At 52.1% G+C, this 16,219-nt stretch overlaps 5 protein-coding genes across 5 annotated transcripts; 4 read left to right on the top strand and 1 right to left on the bottom strand.

Moving 5' to 3' along the window:
- Positions 1-787: 787 nt before the first annotated feature.
- PADG_06061 (phosphoadenosine phosphosulfate reductase) lies at positions 788-1,766 on the top strand (the record flags this gene model as incomplete). The annotated part of the gene is made up of 2 exons (XM_010763219.1): positions 788-953; positions 1,030-1,766. The coding sequence occupies 2 exons, from the start codon at positions 788-790 to the stop codon at positions 1,764-1,766; spliced, it is 903 nt and encodes a 300-aa protein (XP_010761521.1).
- Positions 1,767-3,243: 1,477 nt separating this feature from the next.
- On the top strand, positions 3,244-5,479 carry PADG_06062 (sulfate adenylyltransferase; the record flags this gene model as incomplete). The annotated part of the gene is made up of 6 exons (XM_010763022.1): positions 3,244-3,412; positions 3,606-3,633; positions 3,727-3,909; positions 3,989-4,134; positions 4,216-4,285; positions 4,354-5,479. 6 exons carry the CDS (start codon positions 3,244-3,246, stop codon positions 5,477-5,479), a joined length of 1,722 nt encoding a protein of 573 aa, XP_010761324.1.
- A 507-nt stretch (positions 5,480-5,986) lies between these two features.
- Positions 5,987-7,921, top strand: PADG_06063 (uncharacterized protein; the record flags this gene model as incomplete). Its single annotated transcript, XM_010763220.1, has 1 exon — positions 5,987-7,921. The coding sequence occupies one exon, from the start codon at positions 5,987-5,989 to the stop codon at positions 7,919-7,921; it is 1,935 nt and encodes a 644-aa protein (XP_010761522.1).
- Positions 7,922-10,154: 2,233 nt separating this feature from the next.
- On the bottom strand, positions 10,155-12,435 carry PADG_06064 (uncharacterized protein; the record flags this gene model as incomplete). Its single annotated transcript, XM_010763023.1, has 4 exons — positions 10,155-10,942; positions 11,027-11,404; positions 11,480-11,562; positions 11,675-12,435. 4 exons carry the CDS (start codon positions 12,433-12,435, stop codon positions 10,155-10,157), a joined length of 2,010 nt encoding a protein of 669 aa, XP_010761325.1.
- Positions 12,436-14,603: 2,168 nt separating this feature from the next.
- Positions 14,604-16,203, top strand: PADG_06065 (uncharacterized protein; the record flags this gene model as incomplete). Its single annotated transcript, XM_010763024.1, has 5 exons — positions 14,604-14,807; positions 14,885-14,989; positions 15,056-15,280; positions 15,344-15,486; positions 15,591-16,203. The coding sequence occupies 5 exons, from the start codon at positions 14,604-14,606 to the stop codon at positions 16,201-16,203; spliced, it is 1,290 nt and encodes a 429-aa protein (XP_010761326.1).
- Between the last annotated feature and the right edge of the window lie 16 nt (positions 16,204-16,219).

Genomic DNA, 16,219 nt, shown 5'->3' on the forward strand with positions numbered 1-16,219 from the left:
TTGATCTCCTGGTAGTAGTTTTTTTTATTTTGACACGGTTGCTTCAGCTCTTACGTTTTTTTTTTTGGTGGGATTTTTTGAGGAAGGATTTTGTCTACCAACCGGATACTTTTAATATGAGTATTGCCAAGATCCACAAAGACACTGGGTAAGGGAGGTTTTTCTTTCGACCCCCCCCCCCCTTTTGTTTTTCGTTTTCTAAAGGGTGCCTTTATGAAGATATGAGGGGGGGGGGGGGGGCGCGGCCTTTCGGGTGCAGTGGGCAGAAGAGACGCCTGCCGTGTGCCGTATAGCCATGGTCTGCAGGGGGCACCGGGTGAGCAGGCACGGAGGGTGTGATCTGGCCCCGTTCTGGCCTGCCCTGTCCGACCCTGCGGTCGCGGTTGGTCCGGCCGGCCGTGGCTCCGACGGGCAGAGGCTGGGGTGAGCGCAAGAATTGGGGGTGGACGGCAACGGCAGACAGTTTGTGAGTGTGAGTTTGTGTGTGTGTGTGTGTGTGTGTGTGTGGGAACAGCAGAGAGAAAGGGCTTTCTCTCCCGGGCTCTGCTGTCTTTCCCCCTCCTCTCTATCTCTTTCCCTTTCTCTTCCTACTCCCTGTGCATCTCGACGCTTCTGCTTTATAGTCACCGTCACTGCTGGCAGCCTGCCAACTCTACCTCGATTTAGTCAGCATTGTGCAGCCATTCCGTATATCATCCCGTATACATTGTTGTCTTCTCTATAGACGGATCTTCAATATCTACCGTCAATTCTGTCTGACAAATCCGCTTCTCTGTTGAGATCCCCAATGCCATCCAAAATCCCCTCCAACTATCCGTCTGACACAGAGGCCATGGAGACCGAGTCTGGATATGTCAGTGGCAGCGCCAGCGTCCACAGCATCCCGGAGCTCCTCTTCACCAAACCACACCTGAAATTCCTCAACAGACAGCTCCAATTCCTAGAGCCGCAAGGTACGCACCCGTTGTTCAAACATCACCACTTGTCCCCCATCCCGTGAAACTCACATCAGCCCACCCACCCCAACAGACATCCTCCGATGGTGCATCACCACATTACCGGGCCTTTACCAGACCACCGGCTTCGGCCTGACCGGCCTAGCCACGCTCGACATGCTCTCCAAACTCCAGGTCCCCCGACCCCACCGCATCGACCTCATCTTCCTCGACACCCTCCACCACTTCCCCGAAACCCTCTCCCTCCTTGACCGCGTCCGCAGACACTACCCCTCCACAAACATCCACGTCTACAAGCCCGCCGACGCCTCCACGCCCGACGACTTCGCCGCCCAATACGGCCCCACCCTCTGGGAATCCAACGACCAGCTCTACGACTGGGTCGCCAAGGTGGAGCCGGCCCAGCGCGCCTATCGCGAGTTGGCCGTGGGCGCTGTCCTGACCGGCCGACGCCGCAGCCAGGGCGGGAAGCGCGGGGACCTGGATATCATCGAGCTCGACGAGGCGGGGCTCATCAAGATCAACCCGCTGGCCAACTGGTCCTTTGCGCAGGTCAAGGAGTACATTGCCGCAAACAGGGTGCCATACAACGAGCTGCTGGACCGGGGGTACAAGAGCGTGGGCGACTGGCATTCCACGCAGCCCGTGAGGGACACGGAGGACGAGAGGGCGGGGAGGTGGAGGGGCCAGCCAAAGACGGAGTGTGGAATCCACAACCCGCGGTCGCGGTATGCGCAGTTCCTGAGGGAGCAGGAGCTCAAGAGGCAGGCGGAGGCCCTCAGCCAGGCGCTTGAGGTGGGGGGCTGCTGAGGGTCTTTTCTTCTTCTTCTTCTTCTTCTTCTTCTTCTTCTTCTTCTTCTTCTTCTTCTTTTTATTGTTATTATTTATTTATTTATTTATTTATTTATTTATTATTCTTTATTATTCTTTATTTGTTTTGCTCTCTTTGGTGGTGCACATTGGAATCAATGTGGAGGAAGGCAAGGATCTGCTTGTCCATATGAACCTATATCCAGAAAACAAATCGAGCTGGTATCTAGATGCAACTTTGCAAATCGGACGCATTACAGATATCTAAATTCCCATTTGATTCCGTCTGCATGCTGAACATGTTTGCCCGCGTGAAACACTGGAAATGATTCAGCCCAATACATATGTAGATGTAGATGCCTCGGGAACAACCTTTCTCCGGACCGGAGAAGGGTAACCAACCAACCGCCAACCCATTTAATCAACCAACCAAACCAACCAGTTAATTAATTAACCAACCTTAACCAATAACCAACCATAGCATCGAGAAACCACCCGTCCACTCCTCGGCTCAGTTGATCTTACGCTAGCGGCCCGTGGGGTATCACGCAATCCGACCACCAACTGACGGCGTTTGCAGCGAGAATGGCGAATCGAGCCTTGGAAAAGGCGCAGTTTCCACCCAGAACCAAAACTAATCGCCGGCTGGAAACAACGGGGCTATATCTCGGTTCCTGTCGTTATATTTTTTCTGTTTTCGTTATCAAACACCCAGCTAACTCACTAGTTATGCAAGTCTGTTTCAGCACATGGCCTCAGTGACTTACTCGTGTGTGTGTAGCGGGTCGCCCTACGCTGCCAGGATTATTCCAGGCAGTCTGGTCTGTCTTGTGGCGAGGATTCCCGCCGAGATTGACGACATGTGCCGGACACACAACACCCCGTTGCCCCCGCTAGACGGTGATGGAGGGGGCAAATGCTGGCGTCGGCGTAACTGCTGCCAAATGCTTGGGAGACCAGGGGGGGATTGTGTGTGCCCCTGTGGGGTAAAAGTGGATCAGGAGGGGGGGGGGGGGGGGTGTTTGGTTAGAAGGGAGATGGGGGGCTGTTCGACCGATTTTTGGGTTCCCTCATTGGGGCCATATATTCGGACTGCCCAGGGATTGTTTGGTCTGCCCGGCTCAAGCGTCACTTCTTGCAGGGAGCAGCACGAACCGCCTGCAAGAACCCGTCGTCATCCCAAGTCTCTCTCTCAGACTTGTTTATTTTTAATAATTATATATATATATATATATATATATATATATGTATGTATGTATGTATATCCTCTCTTCCTTTCGGTTCTCACTATCAACTTAATACATTCGCTGCTAACCCGGCTTCAATTTCAAGTCCAGTGCTCCTGTCGCTCCTCTATTTCGAGCTCAGTGCCTGCGTCTGCGGTTTGTTGAGTCCTCCGGCTGCTATCAATAATAAACATTAATAATATAATAATAATAATAAAAAAAAAAAGAAAGAAAGAAAGAAAACCCCGCTCATGGCCAATAAACCCCATGGCGGCGTCCTCAAGGACCTGATTGCCAGAGATGCGCCGCGGCACGACGAGTTGGAGGCGGAAGCGGAGACTCTGCCCGCCATCGTGCTCACCGAGAGACAGCTCTGCGACTTGGAATTGATCTTGAATGGCGGCTTCAGCCCTCTCGAAGGTATTCTTTGCTGTTATTTCTTCTGACAGAATCACGCTGAGATTGAGTGGGTGTTTTGTATCTTTGCTGTTACTTCTTTTCTGACAGAATCACCTGGAGATTGAGTGGATATTTACGAGAGCGTTGTTGTTGACTCCCACCCACCATCTTTATGTTGTTGCTACAGTGGCTTACAGACGCTTCTTTCCAACAGGTTTCATGGATGAAACGGATTACAATGGGTACATACAAGTCCCATGATGCAGAGAGACTCCCCGTCACACCCGCCGGTGTAAAATGGCATTGCTAATTCGATCTTCTCCCCTTCCCGTCAGCGTCGTCGCCAATACCCGTCTCGCGGACGGCAACGTCTTCAGCATCCCTGTCACGCTCGATGTTTCCGCCAAGGAGATCCAGGATCTGGGGGTGAGCCCCGGAGCCCGCATCACCCTCCGAGATTTCAGGGATGACCGCAATCTGGCCATCCTCACGGTGGACGACGTCTACCGACCAGACAAGTAGGTTGCCATGTGACTCCGCCGCTGGTCCCATATCGAGAGAACGCTGACGGTTGGCTTTTCTGCTACGAACACACAGACAGAAGGAAGCTGAAGAGGTCTTTGGCGGGGACGAAGAGCATCCCGCCGTTAAATACCTCTTCACGAAGGTTCAAGACTTCTACGTTGGAGGAAAGGTCGAAGCTGTAAACAAGCTGGATCACTATGACTATGTCGCCCTTCGATGTGAGCGCACCCCCCCCCCCCAAAACCCCCCGCGACAAAGCAAAATACCCCGGTGGACCAAGACGCTAACATCCGGTGTAGTCACACCCGCTGAGCTACGATCCCATTTTGACAAGCTCGGGTGGTCAAAAGTCGTTGCATTCCAGACCAGGTGGGGCCCTCATTTTGTTCTCCAATCTCCTGGCTGCAGAACGGTTCAGCTCACGCAGAAGAAAACAGAAATCCCATGCATCGAGCCCACCGCGAATTGACCGTTCGAGCTGCCCGTGCCCGCCAAGCGAACGTGCTGATCCACCCAGTCGTCGGCCTCACCAAACCCGGCGACATTGACCACTTCACCCGTGTTCGCGCCTATCAGGCTATTCTATCCAGGTACCCCAACGGAATGGCCGCTCTGGGTCTTCTCCCCCTTGCCATGCGAATGGGCGGTCCCCGCGAAGCGATCTGGCACGCCATCATCCGCAAGAACCACGGAGCCACGCACTTCATCGTCGGACGAGACCACGCGGGCCCAGGGAAGAATTCCAAAGGCGTCGACTTCTACGGCCCGTATGACGCCCAACACGCCGTTGAAAAGTACAAGGACGAGCTTGGCATCGAGGTCGTTGAGTTCCAGCAGGTGACCTACCTGCCAGATACAGACGAATACAGACCCATCGACGAAGTGCCCGAGCACACCAAAACGCTCGACATCAGCGGAACGGACCTGCGAAAGCGCCTGCGCACCGGCGCCAGCATCCCCGAATGGTTCTCCTACCCGGAGGTCGTCAAGGTGCTGCGCGAATCGAACCCACCCCGATCGACGCAGGGCTTCACCATCTTCCTCACTGGCTACCAGAACAGCGGCAAGGACGCCATCGCACGGGCCCTGCAGGTGACTCTGAACCAGCAGGGCGGCCGCTCCGTCTCCCTGCTGCTGGGAGACACAGTGCGGCACGAGCTGTCCTTCGAGCTCGGCTTCTCCCGCGAGGACCGGCACAAGAACATCCAGCGCATCGCCTTCGTCGCCGCGGAGCTTACCAAGTCTGGTGCCGCCGTCATCGCCGCGCCCATCGCGCCGCACGAGCACAGCAGGCAGGTTGCCCGCGACACCATCTCCTCCGTCGGAAGCTTCTTCCTCGTCCACGTCGCCACTTCGCTGGAGTACGCCGAGAAGACTGATAAGAGGGGCATATACGCCAAGGCGAGGCGCGGAGAGATCAAGGGCTTCACGGGCGTGGACGACCCGTACGAGACGCCCAAGTCGGCGGACCTCACTGTCGACGTTGAGAAGCAGACTGTGCGGGCTATTGTCCATGAGATCATTCTTATGCTTGAGAGCCAGGGGTTCTTGGATCGCAGTTAGATGATTGCCATTTGGTTTTGGTTGGGTGGGAATCATGGCCCAATGACGCAAGGCGCTCTGGGGGTTTTATATATTTACTTATTTATATTTTTAAGCGGCTTCCTCTCAAGGGACACTTGCTTTAACGACACATAACGTGGACGGTATGGAGATTCCTAGGATAGATATTTCGGGATGCCTTTCTATATTTTCGTATAATAAATTTGCTGGTTCTTTTTCCTCAGATATAGCTAGATAGGCGAGATGCCCTAATGATTAATACCTTGTCTCAACTTTCACTCTGTGCGTGTCGGAGTCCAGACGAGAGTGTCGTCTTGCAACAGCCGACCAGTGCAGTTCCTATACATAAAATACATCGTAGATGAGAACTTTTGGCTCAGGCTTGAGGGGAGGCCAAATGCAAACAAGACAAACACCCCGAGTCCGCCACTCCGCATTTCGCATCTTTTCTTCTCTGCGACTCCGCAATGCGTTGCACCGCGCGGTTCATATCGTTGCGCCCCAAGCATGTTACCCCCGTATCTCGCCCAACGACGGATGCCACATCTCCTCCGGCCGCTGCAGCCACTGCGGCCACCGGGATGCCACCCCCAACCCCCCAACCCCCGCCTCTTCACCACCAACCGCCCCAAGCTCCTCATCACCTCCCCCACGGCCCGCCACAGACCCCAGCTGCCCTTCCTCCACTCCCCCGCTGCCTCCTGTCCGCGTCCCGCAGCCTCCAGCCGTCTCCTGAATGCCGCTCTTCTCCGTCTGCACATCCCGCGCCTCATCAGCACGGAACGCAGAGCCTACTACCAGAAAATATACAGGGTGCTGCGGTTCGTCCTGAGAGTGTATCTAGCCATAGTGCTCCTCTTCGTGATCCGCATGGGGTTTACACAGCAGAGCTACGAGAGCATATTCCCCACCCCGCCTGAGTGGACGTTCTGGAGCCGCTGGAAACTGCGCAGCGCGCGGGCCGGACAGCACCCGGAGCGGTTCCATAAGCTCCAGACGAGCTGGGCGAGTGTGGGCAGCTTGTACACGGAATTGCTCGCGAGGTTGGAGGATCCGGAGATCGACGGGAAGGGGCTGAAGGAGCTGGCGGAAGGCGGGTTGTTGATTGAGGGCGTCGGGAAGGCCGGGCTGGACATTACGGGCATGAGTGAGGCGTGGACGACAGGATATTTCCAGGCGCTCATGGGCGCTGGGGAGGCGGCGGAGAAACTGGACGGGTGGATGGAGGATAAGAAGCAGCAGATGGTTGGGCCCGCGCAGTGTGTGCTTGGCCCGTCCAACGCGACGCCGCAGCTCCTGCCTGGAACGACGAAGATGTTGAAGGAGGAGGACTGTGTGCCGGCCTATCCAAGCCCTGAGGTGTTCTACATGAAGATTTTAACTACGAAGGGGTTTGGGACGCATCAGAAACTCGATGCGGCGCTGGCTTATGCCGATTGGCTGGATTTCAAGGGGCTGAAGAAGACGGCTGGAGATGTGTATGCGTGGGCGATGGATATCGCCACAGCGGGACTGCCTGGAGGCGTGAACCCGACGCAGGTTGTCGACATGAAGACTGGTGTTCTGAAGGAGCAAGGGAATGAATACGTGACGGATAACCTGTTACGGGCCTCCACGGCCCTGGGGGTCCACCAAGTGCGCCTCGGCAACCTATCCAGAGCATTATCGGTCTTTGTATCGGTTCTGAGAGCTCGTAGGGCTCTTCCCGAAGCTCAGACTCCGGTAGCCACTGCCACTGCCGCCGCCACTGCCCCCGAGCCAAGAATCCACCCTGCAGCATCCAAGGACGAGTCTCTGCTCTCCAACCTCTGGAAATCCATCCTTTCCCTTCTCACGCCCCCAGAATACCCTCTCCGAACACGGACCGGGAACGAACCTGCCACGCGCTCCCTCTCCACGGCCTGCGAAGAGGCCGGCCTGATGGTGTACATCGGCGAGATCATATTCGCCTCCTCATCGCCAGAGCACGGCCTGGCATGGACGCGGGATGCCGTGGACCTGGCTGAAGCCACCATTCTCCAGCTTAATGATGAAGATGGAGTAGAAGGGAATCCTAGCTCCTCTTCCTCCTCCTCCTCCTCCTCTATTTCGTCTGTCGCGGCGCAAAACAGCAGCGGCAACAATAGCCTCTCCATAAACCATTCCGACGCGCATCAGCGCTGCCGCGACTGTGTCAAGGCCGGTCTGCAGAATTGGAAGCAGATGGTGCGGACGTTGGTTGTCAAGGCGGAGAACGAGGAGTTGGAGAGTTTGGACAAGGCTAGCAGGGGTTCTTCGTGGTGGGCGGGGCGGGCTGGTGCTCTTAGGGTGAAGGAGAAGGAGATAACACGGAGGCGGTGGGAGGCTGAGGAGATGATCGTGAAGGACCGTGAGAATGCGTTGAGGTACATTTTGGGGAATCCGGGGTTTTCGGATTATGGGATGTCGGTGATTTTGGGGTGAATGGAATTGGGTGGGGATGGGGGTTTTATGTGTTAAATGTAATGTTGTATTTTGGCGGGGATTCTTGGATAGGGCGTTTCATTCTTTATCCCCCTCTTTTCTTCTCAAATGGGCTTTCATCTGTCCTATTGCTCATACGCTCATCAGAGCAAGGAGGGGGTGGAGAGCGCAATGTGAACATGATTTGGTACGTTCTCAGCATGTCACCTCGACTGTCCTCCCCCCATCTGCCAGATACGTCTCTGTTCTGATACTTAATACTAACCTACCGTTTTAGTTTAAAGCAGGAGAGGCAGATATATGATCTGAGCTTAACATGTAACTAGTTATCCAAAAAGCCACAGGTAGAATTTACCGCACCGGGTTGTTAGGCTGCGTCATTTGCCTGAATAGCTGTTGCTGAACCACTATCTATCCTGAGTCATATACAGCTATATTCACTCACCACGATCAATATATACTCAGCACCCTGGTAACGTATGCACGATCTATCTTCCCCACGCGCTCATTAATTGCTTGGGTCGCTGCTGCGGCTTCTCTGGTCCCTATATTCCTGGCAAATAAGCCAACCAGCTGCCTACACCATCAAGAAGGTTAAACAAGACTGGACAGTGAGCATGGGCAGACCGACCCCGCCCTGGACTGGAACGAGACATGAGAATGATTGATGTGTTGGCGTACACGGAATAATATTTTATTATCTTATTGAGAAGAAGAAAAATATTATCATATCGTTCAAGATCTATCACATTGGTCTGCTGCAGATGAGCAGACTCTTGGCTGCTCTGAAGGAGATTTGAACCTGCGCCCTGAGTTCACGTCTCCTCTCTCTTTTCCCGCAGATCTGGGACATTGGTGATGACCGGATTGATAGTTGGCAAAATGACCATGACCAGGGTAGCTACCTAGCTATGTGTTGCTCCAATTTCATCACAAGTAGGGGACACTTTGTCGCCCTTGTAATAACGCCACATACCGTTCCTTATTTGGTTTAACTATCTGACTCGCTGCCTTTTTGCCCGGGGGTGGATGTAATCCGCCGTCATCGAGGTTCCCGGGCAAATATACCAGACCTCCCTACGCCACCGCCGGAATCTTTTCCCTGAAGAGCCTGAGCAACCACACGGACCTCCTGGGCTGATCTGGACTATTATTTAGGCTTTTTGATCCCTCAGCCACTTAGGTTGAACAATTTTATCGGGCTTTGCTTCTGCAGCAGTTCAACGAAAAGCGCTACATAGTTTCTTGACGCTTGATCGGCAGAGTTGGAGAAGTCTTGATTCTGCTGGGTATGTAACGTAGTTACCACGTCCCACAGGCCAGCCACCCAACACCTGTAGCCAGGTCGTTTTGCATGTTTCTTACAATTCAAAAGTGGGCTTCAATTTCCATGTTGACATCACAATCAGCAGCATACGATGGATATCAACGTTGTGTGGAGTTATACAATACTAACCTTCAGGGGGCTGTGGGCGCTCCCTACGGGCCATCGCTGTGACGGCTTCCAAGTGGGGCCGCTGAGCTTAACTAAAATAAGACTTGACCCTTGCCCGGGTCTAGCTAAAGTGTTCCCGAGGTTAACATTAAGCTGGAACGACGACTTCACCTGTTGGCATTATCTGGCTCGGTTCTCTGTCTACGGCCCTCTTCAAGCGAAACATGGCGAGGGAGGTAGGTATGCACTGTGTATGTTGTCCACGGGTCCACCAGCGCTCCCAAATAGTCGAGAGGGGGCGCAGAAAGGAGAAACGAAGCCCTGCCACGCCATGCAGTACACCCCCTGAGCCAGGCCACAGTCCATCTCTTGGGACAAAATGTCATATTTCAAATACGACTGTTGCTGATCTTGATAGAAAACTGTACGCGTGGTAGCAAAAGACAGAGCTTATGTTTGAAAGCCTTGGAAGTTAGCTGTAACACTTTTAATGAGCTCTTTTAACATAGTGTATCATTTTGGGAAAATAATTGGGAATAAAAAAAGAAAAAGAAAAAAGAAAAAAGAAAAAGAAAAAGAAAAAAGAAAAAGAAAAAAGGAAAAAAAAAAAAAAAAAAAAAAAAAAAAAAAAAAAAAAACCGACGCCCATGGCCAGTTCGCATAGAAGTGACGTAAAACCACAGAGAAATGAAGACTGCAAACAACAATTCTGGGAAAGGGAGAAAGGTACATTACATATGCGACAGCCGTGGATAGCAAAAGTAAAACTCCATCCTGATGCTTGCCCGCCGTTTACAATCAATACCTGCCAATCACCGTAGTGACAGGCCCCGTGTACGTCTTCTTGCCCTGCACACAATACATTACAAGGCTAAGTGCGACCACGCAGGTAAATATAACAATGCTCCAGTTGAAATTGTTCACAGTGACATGCCTGTCAGCAGGCCAGAACGACCAGAAGAGCGCAAACACAACATAAGCTAGGCCAGCGGCATTGATAATCGGGCCAAAGACGGGGCCTAAACTCCAGCGTGCATGGGGCAGCAACTCCGGGCATGTAAGGCGGCGATAGAGTACACAACTGATTGAGACAACGTACGTAGCCATGAGAGCAGCGACGTTGAGAGAGATGATGGCGTGAAATGCGGCGCTAGATCCAAGGTTAATGAGCGAGAGAAGAGCGCTCATTAGGCAGGAAACCAATATGGCGTTTGCCGGTATGTGTTTCGTTGGATGGACAGCGGAAAGCCATCTGGAAAAGGGGAGGCCTTTGTCTCGTGCGAAGGAGAACGTTTGGCGGGCGGCGGAGGCATTGAAGGAGATATTGCTTGCGATTACTAGGATGAGAATAACGCTCGTGAGTGCGTTTAGCCCACTCGTTGACACTGCGTTGCGAAATACATAGATGAATGGGAACGTTGAAGGGTCCTTCAGCGCGTCGTCAACGGATGGGATGGAGAAGATATAGGTGACGATGAATATGACGGCGAGTATTCCGTTCGTGATGTACCCCCAGGCAATCGCGTTTGGTACGTTTCTCCCCGCATCTTTGACTTCTTCCGCCATATGGGCGGTTGCATCAACGCCTTGTGTACCGTTTAGCTCATTTTGCTTATTTTGGAGGAATAATCTAAACACTGGGAGAAGGGGGGGGGAAAGGGAAAACGTACTCAAACTTCCGTATATAGCTGAAAGCTGCCCGATCAGAACGCTTACTCCAATACTTGGCCAGCCTCCGCCGTTTTTAAATTCTGTGAACACGGCTTTAGCGGTTTGGTGGGGAGCCATAACCCACAGAACGACCACGACTGCCAGAAAGCCGAAGACGTGGATGACAAGTAGAAGATTCTGTATCATGGGCAGGCCCTGGGCCATCCATATATTGAAAACATAGATCAGGGCCACCATGGCAAATACAAGAAGGGTGCCCCTCCAAGCGGTAGATTCATAGTTTGGTCTGTTGACGGTGAGCAGTCCTTGGATAATGTTACCTGTCAGAAAGGAGCCAGATGCCGCACCGGCTTGCCATGCCAAAACAGACAACCATCCTGTCGCCAATACTGGATTAGCATCATATATCACAGTCTGTTGAGTCGATACCTTGACCACGCATCTTAACTGACCAGTGACGTAGCTCAAGAACTTCTGATGATTTTCTGACGCAAACTCCGAGACCCAATGATATTGTCCTCCAGAAATTGGGGCCCTTGATCGAAGAAGAAACGAAAAAAAAGAAATTAGTGGCGCATCCCTTTGTGAAACGAAAACCGAAAAAAAGTATATTTTCTGGGGCGAAGGGAATGGGTAAAAGTATTTACATGGAAGCCATTTCTGCAAGAGAGAATATCACGAAACCAAACCCAATGAAGGTCCAGAGATAGGACCAGAATAATCCGGCAAGGCCGCCATTTTTAAGGCCCTCGGTATTAGAACTTGACAAATTCACGTCAGTCAGCTCAATCCATATTGCGCATTCCTGTGTCACAACGAACAAGATGGTGGCCATGGGACTTACATCAACATAAACTCCCACGTAGCCTGTAGGATAAGCGCAAAACTGAGGGCAGAAAGCGGACGGTAGCTTCTCTACTCCTCCCCACAATGTCAGTTTAGGACGCCAAATATCTGGTAATGACATTTTTGTGATGGGACTGACGATCAACTCCTGCCGCTTGCCCATGCGACTCATGTCCTTTCGGTCATTTTTGGTATGTCCCCGTATTATGCCATTGCCGTCAGTATCATCAATGGCCTCCTCGATACCATCCACACTATACCGACCCGGAGCTTCGTGCACAGATTGCCTGGGCGAGCCTTTTGGGGGAGACTGGTGAGCCACTCCATCTGGGGCAGCGTCCATTGTCGTTAAGAGTGGATTGCGGAGGGAGTAGTCAGGTGTTTCCGGTTCCACATGAGAAATGCGTTTCAGGAAGAATTGCAGGGAAGGCATATATAGTGACCAAACGGCCACCGGGTAGAAATAAGCCACGCCTGGAAAAGGAGGGGTGGGGGAGGTTCGTGATGAGGGGTTAAACCTCGCGCTGCCAACGTGAATTAGCGCAAAGGAATGAAACGGCATAGCATATATGAGTGAGTGAGTGAGTAAGTAAGTGAATGTATGAATGAATGAATGAATGAATGAATGAATGAAGCGAGGTATTGCGAGAAATGTAAGGTATCCTGGGAAAGGGGTGAAAGCCCCGAATAGGAAAATGTGCGATGCAAGCAGCACGACGATGTGCGACTCCGGGCCACGAGGGAGAACGACGGCTCCCAAGGGGCCTTCTCGACCCCGTAGAGCGTGACAACCGTCAAACGCCCGCGAGCAACAGGGACGATATCCAAATGTGCGCAGAAAAGGAAGAGCAATAGACGCATACAGTACGGGATACGTGTATCCGCTGACTCCGGGAACACAGTAGCTAGCTAGCTCACTAAGGGGGTGGCTTTCGACACGCTCTGTAGTGCCGGGTTTCGGGTTATTGTATGCAGATCACAGCGGGGTTAACGATATCAGGGGCTTGCAGGCCCGGAACTGCACTTGGGAATCTAAGCAGCATTGACTGCTGTGCGGATGCGCATGTTGAAGCTGTTGCTGGTTGTGAACTATCTTTCTGCAATACATTCGGGGAGGGTTGAGAGAGTTTCTCGAGTCAAGCAGTCTCTTGGAGGGCCAAACAACACCCGGAACAGCAATGTATGTATGTATGCATGCATGTAATTGCTTTTTGTCTTGTGCTCCGATCTTGACCCCGCAAGCCACGAATCAGTGCATCCATCCATGATGTCTCGAAGGCAGAGGGACAGGCTCGCACGGTGAGAGGACGTGCGGAGAAGAGAAGACGGCCCATCCGAAGCAATCCACGATAATAAAGATGCACCGGACTAGAAAAAACAGGGAAGCATCATGACGTTGTTCTGCAACCCTCCGAACCCGAATTCCAGAGAGTTCGTGAGATGAGGCCTACGCAGGCTGAAAGTCGGCTTGCCACTGGGAGGCATCCTTGTGGGAACTGACAGAAATTGAGTGCAGTTGACGGGGCTATCATCACGCGTTTATAGCCTCAGTTAACGAACTAGGGGGGGGGGAGGACATTTGAAATGTTCGACAAACCCCCTTTATTAATTCGCGGTGACATTCTACATCTGAGGCGCCGGATCCCACCAGATTCCAACTCTACTCTGTCCGAGTCGTCGCGACCAGGCCGTTAGGCAGAAACTAGACATGGGTGGGCGATCAGGGTCAACTTAACCTGTGATAACATTGAAGGGACGGGCTTGATTGGCACCGCAAGTGAAAATGCCCCCAAGAGCTTGCTGGCCCGGGCAGTGAAAATCTGCAGCCGGGTTTGGTTAACCAGCGGACTTTGTGGCATCCGCTGCATCCTCTTCTCTCCAATAGAAGCGCATGGGGCAGAGGACGAAGCCATCCCGACCGCCAACCACTCGCAAATGAGCAATAAACCTGCTGGAGATTCGTAGCTACACGAAGAGAGGTGTGTGCACCATATGGGTCTGGATAGTTATTCAATTGTCGTCGTAGCGGGCGTCGGAATCCAAAAGTCAGAAAATCAAGCATCAAGCATCATCAATAATAACAGAGACACTTCGCTCATCGCAGCCTCTATTTTGAGCATCTGATGATCGAGATCAGTCTAAACTGCGTTATCGCAGGGCAGACGAAGATCGGCCGACGCTGTGCGCTGTATCACTCGCGCATCCGTCGTCCATTCGCCAGCCAACTGCCAAATGAGGTGTCTCTTTTGCCGAAGGTTGCCTCCTCGAGGTTCCACGAATGCAACGATCATCCGAGATGCTGTCCATTACAGCCTCATCGCAACATCATCACAAGGCTGCAGCTGAGCATCCATTGGCTGCGGGACTCTTTTTTGGTCCCGAATGAAAGGCAGACTCTCTCCCGACGACTCCGTGGGGTGTGTGCTTGATGCAATAAATAGAATATCTTGTTGACGGTACGCCCAACGCCTGCTGCTATGTCTAGGTTCCCAGGTACTTCCTATTATATTGTCCTACCACTATCCGGAGGCTTCTTTTGGCTATCCAAACGAAGCGCATCATGGATGTACGGTCGTTTCTTCCGAAGACCCGTGAATCGGCCACCTCTGCTATAAACCAAGATGGCTTTTGTTTTACTTCCTTCGCATTGATATTTCCATTCATATATTTCAGAGTGAAGCTCGTGTTCTTGCCTTTTTTTAATTCTGCTCAAACAAACCCTATGTCTGCATGGCGACAAGCATATTGAGGCCTTTGCCGCCAGGGGTTTCGGAACCGTTGGCGGCAGACACTTACAACGATCGTGGTGGATTCATAGCAATAATCACAGCTCTGTGTCTGGGATTTGCGCTCGTTTCCTTGGGGATCCGTGCATATGTGCAGTATTCCAGGCATGTAGTGAGGAAGGATGATTATGTTCTTCTAGCGGCGACGGTGAGATCCCCTTGGCGACATTATACGAGCCCTCGCAAGCAAAAAGAATACATAGCGCTCAGCTAACATAGTCTCAGATCCTATTCTGCACCCAATCATCCGTCGTTTTCCTCCAGATAGCTTACGGATGGGGAAAGTCGGAAGAGCTTCTGAGGGGACAGAATCAAATACCTTTGCTGAAGGTATGCGTGCATCTCTGAAATGTACCATCTCAATGAAAAAGCATGACTGAAGGAGATTCGATATAGGCCACTTATGCAGCGGATATGTTATTTATCCTCACTCATTGCGTCTCAAAAAGCTCTGCTGCGATGTTTTACTTACGGATATCACCGAGTCGGAACCATCTCTTTGTAGTATGGGGCCTAGTCTGCTCGTCGGTCATTTGGGCAGTGATATCCATGCTTTCAATAGCCTTGGGTTGCGACCATACTCGGCCATGGACGGATGTTGGATCGGAATGTCGCTCGATGGTAAGCTATGTCATCGAGTTATTCAGGGGGTATGGTAACTAACTGCTTCGACTACACACACAGTTTCCTCGTTGGCAGTTTATAGGGGCGTTTGATATAATCACCGAATTCGGTTTGGCAATTGTATCTTTCTTCCTTGTGGCTGGCGTCCAGATGCCGATGATACGGAAAGCAGTTGTTGTGCTGGCGTTTAGCTCCCGTCTGCTGTAAGTCGCGCTGGAATTTCAATCTGCTGACGTTGGATATAAAAGTCTCCAAGACGCATCCCAATCCCTAGAGCCCTACATACCTTCATTCTAATCTAAACTAGGGTCGCATTCCCGGCATCCTTCCACCTGCACTACGTAGAGAAAATGCTCGACTCTCCAGATCATACGCTGGTAGGCGCCTACGTCACAATTTGCCTGCAGCTGGAATTAAGTTATGGAATCATGGCAAATACTGTTCCCTGTCTAAAGCCCTTCATGGCCGCATACGAAGACACGGGCAAACCCTCTTACAGGGCCCGTAGCAATAGCGGGAACAGCAAAAGCAAAAGCAGAAGCAGCCGCAAGCGCAAATCAAGTCGCGACATTTACACTCTCTCGACGATCTCATCATCCGTAAAATTTCCCAAGTTCAAAAACCCATGGGCGAGTAATTCAAATACAATGCATCTCAGCTCCCAACCGCCATCCTCACCTCTCCCCAGGGCCCCTCCGAGGGCCAAGCAGCCATTAGGAGCCGGTGAGATCAGCTACACCGCAACGGTTCGCCACAGCAGTCAGGGACGGGGTGATCCCAGTTTGGAGAGCGATGACAGCAATCGATTGATTATTAAAAAGGATGTCAATTGGAATGTTGAATGTTCGAAGTCCGGAGAGCGGGAGACAGAGCCTGCCCCCACTAATCATCAGTCGGGGAGAGCTAGTTCTGGTAACTAGTGATTCATCCCCATGT

This window comes from Paracoccidioides brasiliensis, assembly GCF_000150735.1.
Source record: "Paracoccidioides brasiliensis Pb18 unplaced genomic scaffold supercont2.7, whole genome shotgun sequence".
Classification (NCBI taxonomy): Eukaryota; Fungi; Ascomycota; class Eurotiomycetes; order Onygenales; family Ajellomycetaceae; genus Paracoccidioides; species Paracoccidioides brasiliensis.